This window comes from Piliocolobus tephrosceles, chromosome 1 (genome assembly GCF_002776525.5).
Source record: "Piliocolobus tephrosceles isolate RC106 chromosome 1, ASM277652v3, whole genome shotgun sequence".
Lineage (NCBI taxonomy): Eukaryota > Metazoa > Chordata > Mammalia > Primates > Cercopithecidae > Piliocolobus > Piliocolobus tephrosceles.
The window spans coordinates 85,808,373-85,818,888 of record NC_045434.1 but is presented as its reverse complement, the minus strand read 5'-3'; the positions used below and the strand labels follow the sequence as shown (position 1 = coordinate 85,818,888).

The window sequence follows — 10,516 nt, the reverse complement described above, 5'->3', positions numbered from 1 at the left end:
TGCCAATTAAAGTTGCACTTGTTATTTCAAACCCACTGCCTCCCAAAATCTTTCAGAAACTCTGCTGAAATACTATGTAGGATTGCCTGGAGGATGTCCACCTTGTTTCCTTCTCTAAATGCTCTAAAGTGGGTTAACCTAGAGGAGCAAAAAGCTGTCAACGTATGTAGTCTAAATGGTATTCACTCCCTGTAGGGTAGCTTTACTGAATGGCTGTTTGTTTTGTGTTGCCTGCCATCTGTACTAAGGAAGGAACAGTAAGAAACAGCCCTCTGAAACTGATATTTCTCTTGAAAGGATGTTGTTGATGACACTGTTAATTGCCTTTGCATTTTCTTCTTTATGAAGTCTTTGAAGAAATTTCATTGTAATCTTAGTAACAATTCAGTAACAATAAATGATAATTATGCTTCTTTTGAGAAATTAATTTGTTATTTTCTTGCAGACACAATGATTTTATCTAACTGATCAAATTTTTTATTTCACATTGACCGTTAGAAAACTTAAAGCTAAATTTATGACCTACCCATAGCAACTTTCTAGAATTCTATTTTATAATAGCCATCAGGCTTAGCCCAATATTTTACCTATCTGTTACCATTGTTGTTCATATTTCCTTATAGTTCATTTCATCATCCTGTATTTTATTTATCTTTGTAAGCCATTTAACCACTTACACCTTTTTTGAAACAAGGCCTAAGTAAATTTAAAATCGGTAAATACAAAGGACACCATCAAGAAAGTGAACAAACATTCCAAGAACAAGAAAATTTTTTTATAAATTACCTATCTGATAATGGACTGGGACTCGTATCTAAAATACATAAAGAATTCTTACAGTTTAATAATATAGTACAATTAAAAAATGAATAAAGGATCTGAATAGGCATTTCTCCAAAGATATACAAATGGCCAGTAAGCACATATAAATAGATGCCCAGTACCATTAGCCATCAAGGAAATGCAAATCAAAACCACAGTGAGATACCACTTCTCACACACTAAAATGGCTATAACAAAAAAAAAAAACAGACAGTAACAAGTGTTGACGAGGCTGAGGAGAAATTGGAACTCTCATACGCTCCTGAGGAAAATGTAAAATGATGCAGCCACATTGGGAAACAGTGGGAGTGCCTCAAAAGATTAAATATAGATTTATCATATGACCCAACAATTCCACTCCATTTTTACCTAAAGAGAAATGAAAACATACGTCCACACCAAAATGTATACACACACATTCATAGCATCTCTATTTATAATAGCCAAAAACCCAATGTCTTCAATTAATGAATCCAGGAACAAAATATAATATATCCATTTAATGGGATGAATATTGTTCAACCATAAAAGGAATTATTGATAGATACTACAACATGGATGAACCTTGCAAACATTATGGTAAGTAAAAGAAGCCAGTCATTAAAGATTACCTATTGGTGGTTTCCTAGAAACAGAAAGTATATTGGTGGTTTCCTAGAGCTGAGGAGGTTAGGGAGAAACAGGGAGTGACTGCTAATGGGTACAGGATTTCTTTATGGCCTAATGAAAATGTTCTAAAATTGATTGAGGTGATGGTTGCCCAACTCTGAGTATATGAAAACCATTGAATTGCACACTTTAAATGGGTAAATTATATCTCATTAAAACTTATAAAAAGTGCTAACAAAAAGTTTTAATAAAATACATCTTATAAATTAATAAAAGTAATTCATGCAAATCAGGTGTTTATTTCAAGAGTACAAAAGAAATATTTTTGAGCCTTTATAGCATTTATTACTGTTAATATTTATTTTCCTTTAATTCTTACATTGGAATAAGATTCCTAGGGGAGAGTAAACAATAGTCATTCTACCAGCAATGTCTTATGTTGATACATGTTAGTGGTATATGTTGCCTATGAATAGATCAAAAACATAAACATTCTTATTTTAATATATGAAATTCTTCAGAGGTTAAGATGGTCATATATACCTTTCAAAAATTTGTGTTTTTTAATCTCTACACATGAGTAGATTATAAGAGCCTAGTAGGCTGATTAGATAGGATATATTCAATAATGAGTCCAAAGAGCGAAAGACCCTTTGGAAGACTAAAGAGAAAGAAAGTTGCCGCCCTCTCTCTCTCGTAGTGACAGTCTTTGATATTTATTTCAAAGTTGCCGCCCTCTCTCTCTCGTAGTGACAGTCTTTGATATTTATTTCAGCTCACGTTATTTTCACTGGAAAATGAACCTGTGTGTAATTCTGCTGATCCTGGTTTTCATGGTGCCTTTTTACATTGGCTATTTTATTGTGAGCAACATCCGACTATGTAAGTATTTTGCCCTCTCAGTCAGCACATAGATTGAGATGAGTATTTGAGGGGACTTAGATTGTGAATAGCTTCATTTCTACATTAACTTTCAGTAGCTACTGCTATTTGAGGACACCTCACACATAACATCTTTAAATATAAAATAAATATTGAATGAATTGGCACAAAGTAAATATTGAGTGAATGATTAGGTTATTTGTTCTGCCACAGCTTTATTTTTCTACCTATTAATAATGTCTCCTTTAATTCATCCCACATCTTAAATTCAGCTAAATTTCTCTTACGATGGTAAGGATGCTTTCACTAAAAGTTATACTGTTCATCACTCATTTGCCAAGTGAATTAGCAGCCAAATATTAATTAGCATTATCTTATATTTTTAAATAGAGCAAGCTCTTTAACCTATATCTATTTTTCCTAACAGTTTTGTCTCCTCTGTCTCAGTGCATAAACAACGACTGCTTTTTTCCTGTCTCTTATGGCTGACCTTTATGTATTTCTTCTGGAAACTAGGAGATCCCTTTCCCATTCTCAGCCCAAAACATGGTGAGTATATATGGGAGGGCAGAGGAAGGGAGGGAGAAGCTTTGTTTAATTTTCTGATTTCAAAAACATTTAATTAAATTTCTTGGGGAAAAATTTATTTGGGGAAATAATTTATTAATTCATAGGTTCTTGGGATTGGGAAAAAAAATTTCTGATTTTGAGGAGGATAGCAAGCTGTTTCTCTGAAAAATGTCTGATTTTGAACCACATTTTCTCCTTTATTCTAAGAGATAACTAATGCTGGTTTTGGAACTCACTTCTATCATTCTGAAGTAGGAATTTTTGACCTTCCTTTACTGAATATACTTACTTAAAGGGTATAAGGAAAGAGAACGGTGTCTAAATCATATTGTATATGGAACTACAGGAATATATTTGTATGTGTATTTGGAGGTAAGGTATCAATAAACTTTTATCAGATTTCCAAAGGGGTCTGTGACTCAAAAGGTAAATGGCCACTGTTTAAGTGATGATAAAGATACATTAGGGAAGCATACATATTTGGGGAAAGGTGACATAAAATGCCCACAATTAGTAGATAAAGAAAAGCTTTCCAAGAATCGGTGTCTCCCCTCTAACAAAAAAAGTTTATTTTAAAACGAGATTTGGCAGAGCCCTAATTTTTAAGTTAAAATCAATGAACAAAAGTACCTCAGCTAACAAGTCCTTCCAGAACTATTTCAGAAGTATGTATGAATCTATCTTAAAAAGATTAGAGAGTCCATCTGTAATAAATATACTGCAGCTCTCATGCCAGAACCTTTTTAAAAATATATTTATACCTGTTCATTCACCATCCTGCCATATCTATTATCAGGGTTCTTATTGCAGAAAACAGATTCTACTGTAACTAATTTAAAGCAGAAAGTGATTAATTATACAGTGTCAGGCAATTTATAGACTTTCTAGGAAAGCAGGAATGCAAACCTTAACTGCTGTATGGTGAAGAGAAATACCCAACTATGCCACAATACTAAACTAGAAAACCTCACTGAAGTCATCACATGCCACTCAGGGTCTATGACATCAGGGACCTCACTCCCAGCTATTTGAGCTCCTAAGTGCTATCACCACCCTTACATTGTTCATTTCTGCCTCTGAGGCCTCACATGGGCCTGGTTTTTTGGTGAAACCTAGGTAACATTTAGAACCTTAGCCTCAAGGAAGTCTGAGAAGGAGTGTTTGGCTTTCTGAACTCTGTAGTACCAAAACAAATGCTAGAAAAGGATATTGGAATTAATGTTGAATGAGCCAGTGTCTATTATAGAATCTGTCATACCTCCCACACACCCTTCCATGTATACTCATTGCCTATAGCAGGAATTTCGGGAGAGGGAGGTTATGAGACTCTCCTACAGTAAGGTCAGAGGAGATATGCAGTTTTGAAAAGCATATGCAATACCAAATAAATAGTTGTGTATTTTTAAAGTAAGAATAATTGTTTCAAGATTTCAAATAATGTTAAAGGCCAGAAAACTTAACATAACACCAGCCTACCAAAAACATTCAAACCCTTAGGTGGCGTATGAGACCTTTCATGGCCTGGCTACCGCTCTCTATACATGTTGCATTCTCCAGTCCTATGAAGTTATTTCAAGTTTATTTATTTATTTTCTTTTTGAGATAGGTCTCAATCTTACCCAGGCTGGAGTGCAGTGCCATGATCTTGGCTCACTGCAACCTCTGTCTCCCAGGCTCAAGTGATCCTCCCACCTCAGCCTCCTGAGTAACGGGGACTACCAGCGAATGCCACCACACCCGGCTAAGTTTTGTATTTTTTCGTAGAGATGGAGTTTCTCCACGTTGCTCAGGATGGTCTTGAACTGAGCTCAGGGGATCGACCCACCTTGGCCTCCCAAAGTGCTCACAAGTGTGAGCCACCACACCCAGCCTCAAGTTTCTAGAGCTGTTCTATCAGCCTGGACAATCCTTTACCAACCCTGTCTACCTAGAAAATGCCTATTTATCCTTTCTAGATTCAACTCTTGTCAATTCCTTTAGGAAGATTTTCCTGGCCATCATTAGGAGATATTAATTGCTCCCAACTCAAGGTATCTATATCATCTATAAAACTTAAAATGTCATGTTTCCTTTTCCAACTTCCTCATCAACCTGTGGGCTCCCTGAGATCAGAAAACTACATGTTATTTGTCTTTGTATCCCTAGTGCCTAGTGTGAAACCTAACACATAACAAGTGTTTTAATACATGTTCTTTGAATCAGTGAATGGAAGAAAATTGAGTCTCTCCAAAGTGGTAAATGAGTTTACTACTTTAACACTCTGGATAGGAATTTAGGAAATGCTAATGTGATCAGCATGCCTATGTCAATGGTCAACGAAAGGAAAGACTTGCACTAAGGAGTCCTGGCAGTATAGTTCTCATATAAACCTGTTTCAAAGAAACCCACAGACAGACACATTTATCTGTGATGGTAGAAAGAGTTACAAAAGGCCTCCAGGGCTGCTGACAGGGCAAACACAGGCTCACATGCAATACAAAGACCTGACTCTGACACCTTTCTCCAGCTTTCTTCTGTGTGCATTCAGCTCACATGACCAGTGCAGCCAGGACACACCAAAGGGAAGATGAAGGCCCTTGTATCTATTGTCCTTTCATCCACCCCTTTTTCTAAATTCTGTGGGATGACCCTGAAAAGGACACTGAGGGAGAAAGCTAGGGAGACAGTTTCAGCTTTCTTCTTTCCATTGTACTCCAATAGGCATTACAGTTTTATGACTGAATGTTCAGGTATCTTAATTTATTTAACCCTCTAAGATAAGTAAGGAGGAAGAAACGTTTAGATGGTAGCTGAGAAGCAACCAGCCTTACACTACCTTCCTAGAGCTTTCCCAGGACTGTCCCAACAACCACTGTAGTTGTTTATTGCTGTGGAGACCACCCAAAAAATGGGCTGGGCAGTTTGGCTCACCCCTATAATCCCAACACTTTGGGAGGCCAAGGCAGGGAGATCACTTGAGGCCAAGAGTTAGAGACCAGCCTGGCCAACATGGCAAAACCCCGTCCCTACTAAAAATACAAAAATTAGCCAGGCATGGTAACGCATGCCTGTAATCCCAGCTACTCCCCGGAGGCTGGAGACACAAGAATTGCTTGAACCCAGGAGGCTGAGGTTGCAATGAGCTGAGATCATGCCACTGCCCTGCAGCCTGGGAAACAGAGCGAGACTCAAAAAAAAAAAAAAAAAAAAAAAAAAAAATTCCATAGAAGTACTTCTTGTGTGGTGCCTGAACCTTGGAATGTCTTTAGTGGGAAAGAGTCAGAGAGATAACAAAAGACTGTAAGGAATCTGTGTGAGCAGGTGGCAAAGGTGAAATGGTCTTCTGCTAGTCTCCTTATTCATCTGACTTTCCATGTATTAACTGGTAAATGAGGATAATGATGACTGACTCCTACTTCCTAGAAATGCTGAGATTAAGTAAATAGTATCTGCAAAGTACTTTAAACCATAAAGAGATATATAATAAAAAGACAAAGACACTATGTTAAAAGGAATAAAGGTAGAGGGGGGAATTTTTTCATTTTTTCATATTTAATAACCCATATTAATCCCTTGGATTTTTTATGTTATTGAGTGATATTATAGTCAACAAACATTTGTTGAACACCTTCTATGTGCCAGGCAGTAAGAAAAACAAAGATCAATAAGACATGATGTCTTCTTGTAAAGGGGTTGCAAATTCAAGAGGTATATAGCAAGTAGAATCAACAGAATTTAGGTGAGGATTTCTTCGTTCATTGAGCATTACACAAATATTTATTGAGCATCTACTTTATATAAATTAAGCACTGGAAATAAACCATAAACAAAACAAACTTGGTTTCTGCCCCCCTGAAATTTACAGTCTTGTGGGTGGAACTAGACAGTAAAGAGGTAAATATATAAATAAATGATTGCCAATTGTGATCTTTGTCATTAAGGAGCGAACAGGTTGCTGTGATAGAGAAAAATGCAGATAATGTAGTGTAAGTAGTTAGATCCACCCTTTCTGAGACAGTGATATTTAAGCTGAGATTTAAAGGACAAGACCAAAGGAAGACCCACCAAGAAGGCACAAGAGACATCGTATAAAGCCCTGAGGCAGAAAGACCTTGGTGTATTCAAGGAAAGGCGAGAGATAGAATGGAGAGTAATCGTATAGTGTATAGATTTTATTATTATGGTGATTATGTCATTTTCTAAGACAGATAATGCAGAAGAAGGAACAAGTTGAGAGGAAAGATAATTTTAGTTTGGTATATGCTGAATTTGAGTTACCTATGCATATCCGGGTGATGTTAAATAGGCAATTGGATGTACAAATCAGGAGCTTAGGGAAAAAGTATACATGTATCAGTCCTCATAGAGATGACTCCAGGAATATAAACAACTAGAAATCATCAACTAAATGCCATTAGATGAAGCTGGGGAAGTTGGTGAGATCACCCAACCAAAAACTGTGTATACTGAAATGAAAGAACTCTGGTCCATACAGAGCAAGAAGTGACCGAGAAAAAGCAATTAGAGAAGTAAAAGGGTAATCCTTGGGAAATGGTGTTGTGGAAGCCAAGAATATAAAATAATTTTAAACAAAAATGATTCAGTGTCATAAAAGAGCCAATAAAACAAGGATTGGAAAATGTTGAATTTTGCAGCCAGGAGAAAACTTATTACCAAAGTGTTGTAGTGGTTAAAGCCTAGACTCTAGAGCTAGACTGCACTTGAAACCTGACTCTGCCCCTTTTATCTCTGTGGCCTTGACTAAGTTACTTAACCTCTTTGTGCCTCCATTTCTTCATCTGTAAAATTAGGTTTTCAATAATATCTACCTTGTAGGATTGTTATGAGGGTTAAATGAATTAGAACACGTGAAGTGCTTAGAACAGTGCCTAGTCATAGCATGTGCTTGATGCATATTACCTATTATATTGCCATTACAATTATTAGTGAAAGTGATTTCATTCAATGTAGAAGAATGGGAAGAAAGCTGCATTGCAGTCAGTTAAGGAGTGAACTGGAGGTGAAGAAAAGGTGACAATAACTATAAACTTCTTTTAAGAAGCCTGGCTATTAAGGAGGAAATAGATGGAGATTGGTAACTACAGGTAAACTCAAAGCCAAGAACAGAATTTCTCTTAGAAAAGAGACTTGAAACTAAAGAGAAAGAACTAGCAAAGAAGGAAATATTGAATATACAAGAAAGAGGAGACAGATGATGGAACAAGACTCTGAAAGAGGTGGAAGGGATTGAATACAATCAAAAGTATGGTGACTTCTAGTTCCAAGATGGTGGGGTAGGGGCAAGCTGGCTTCACTTACCCCCATGACAGAAAACCAAAAACAAATAGCACCAAGATTATCACCAGCAATATCCCAGAACTCACATAAAAGGATGAGACAGTTCCCAGGGCCCAGAGAAGATCAGAAGCACAAGTGGAGAAGTCAGCTTTGGATGCTACTTTGTTCTGAAGGAGACAAGCTGGGAGGATGATTGCAGATGTATATTCAATGTTATAAAAGAGCCAATAAAACAAGAATTGGAAAATGTTGAATTTTGTAACCAGGAGAAAATTCATGACCATAGTGTAGAGTGAAGGTAGTTTATGTCTAATAGCTTATGTCTTTTATAATAAGGACATTGGCAAAGGAGAAGGACAAAGGTAGGAAAAATAAAGAGTAACTGCCAAAGACAATGGAGAGAGATGGCTGACCAAGGGCAAGATAAGGATTAGTCAGTAGTGTGAGAGCTCTCTTAGGACCGGAGACCATACATTTGTAATGGCTCCAAAATCAGTATGCATGGGCACAGGGAAGGCAGAGTGTTAGACTGATCCAGAGTTGGGAATTTGTAGGATTAGTGCCTCAGAAGGAAGATATTAGGAGATTGAGGCTCCTGGTGAGAGAATTTGAAGCCAGCAAGCCTGGAGTCCAAGCTAGGTGAAGAATGGAGAAGCAGTGCACTGACCTCTAAAACGAGTGTGGTGGAAATAAAGGAGAAAGAGAACTTGAAGACTAGGAAGGGAGGCCAGTAATCAGAAAAAGAATATTGAAATTTTCAGTTTTGAAGCTGACAGAATTCCTGAATTATAGCTCTGGCATTTGACCATAGGAGTGGATGGCTGAAGTGAATTCTATCCTAGAAATAAAAGTGAAAACCAATTAAAACCATTCTTTTTCTGCAATGGCAAACTTACTGAGTTATTCTTCAGCATTGCTTTCTCTCATTTATCCCAAGTACATCAACCAGCAGTATTTATTTTCACTGCTAAGTTGATTTTCAGCATTCTCAAGTGATGTGAAACAATTGATAATTAGGATACAATTTATAATCTAAAAATGGTGTGCTTGCCTTTGAATTACTCATTCATCTATAAGTGTAGCTCATTTATTAGATGAATTCTGTGTTTATTGGATGCAAAAAAGAATAAGACAAAAGCAAAAGAGTATCACCTTAGGGGAAATACATATATATCAAAGATAACTAGCACCAAGTATTTCCTGCTATTTATACTTTTCCAGCAGATTTACTTTTCTAGTTTTTTTTGCCGATGCTTTTACTAAAAGTACTTTGCTTTGTTAGCATTCATGCTACCAAGAGTAAACAGTCAATGATTGTTATTTATAATTATTGTTGTTATTATTTTACTGTTATCACCCAATAAAAGAGATCACTCTGAAGCATATAGGACAAGAGGAAAATCTGTAAACTTTTAGTATATTTACTATACTCTATTTATTATCTATATTTATATACTATATATATTATACTCTATTTACTATATTTAGTATATTTATTATACTCTTTATTATCATCTACACATTAATAATTCAAAGTTGGCTTGTATGAGTTAGTTATGTGTAATGGTTAATGTTTTCAGTAATGTTTCCTTTTGCAGTACAGATGAGAGCCATTTTATCTGTGTTGCCTGGCATTAATGTGCCTTGATGTTTTTAGGGATCTTATCCATAGAACAGCTCATCAGCCGGGTTGGTGTGATTGGAGTGACTCTCATGGCCCTCCTTTCTGGATTTGGTGCTGTCAACTGCCCATACACTTACATGTCTTACTTCCTCAGGTAACAGAGCGCTTTGCATCCTTTCTTTTTTGCCCCATTACTTCTTGAATATATATGTCATAGTACGCCACCATCTTTAAGATTATATATTAGATCTATGACACTGTCTTTTTATTCTTCTCTTCCTCTGTCCCTATGGGCATTGACCTGGAAATCTTTCTAAATAAGTCTTATCACTTGTGCTGCTTGCCTTTGCTATTTGTCCTACATTCATTTATATTTTGAATGGCAAATTTCAATCTGACACTCCCCTCCCACTTTTTAAAGGCACATTTCTAGTGACCAGCAGTATAAACCAACCCCAACTTCAGCAGTTTAGTTCCTAGTAGAAGACAATACCAAGTTAATAGTGTGCTTAAACATACATCCTAAATGTCACTGAGCTGAGATCACGCCACTGCACTCCAGCCTTGGTGGCAGAGCAAGACTCTTTCATAAATAAATGACGGGTTGATGGGTGCAGCAAACCACCATGGCACGTATATACTTATGTAACAAACCTGCACATTTTACACATGTATCCCAGAATTTAAAGTATAATAAAAAATAAAATAAAAATAAATAAATAAATAAATATA

General features: G+C 36.4%; 1 protein-coding gene across 2 annotated transcripts in view; it reads left to right on the top strand.

Annotated features, from left to right (window-relative positions):
• LOC111531403 (Golgi pH regulator) overlaps positions 1 to 10,516 on the top strand; it is a 42,646-nt gene continuing 32,130 nt past the window's right edge. The window contains exons 1-3 of one of the 2 annotated variants that reach the window (XM_023198656.3): positions 1 to 2,313; positions 2,761 to 2,862; positions 9,818 to 9,938. In XM_023198656.3, coding sequence (XP_023054424.1) covers positions 2,229 to 2,313; positions 2,761 to 2,862; positions 9,818 to 9,938 — 308 coding nt within the window. In that variant the 5' untranslated portion in view covers positions 1 to 2,228. Of the gene's footprint in view, positions 2,314 to 2,740; positions 2,863 to 9,817; positions 9,939 to 10,516 lie in introns of both variants that reach the window. The other variant, XM_023198657.2, reaches the window with a different exon arrangement.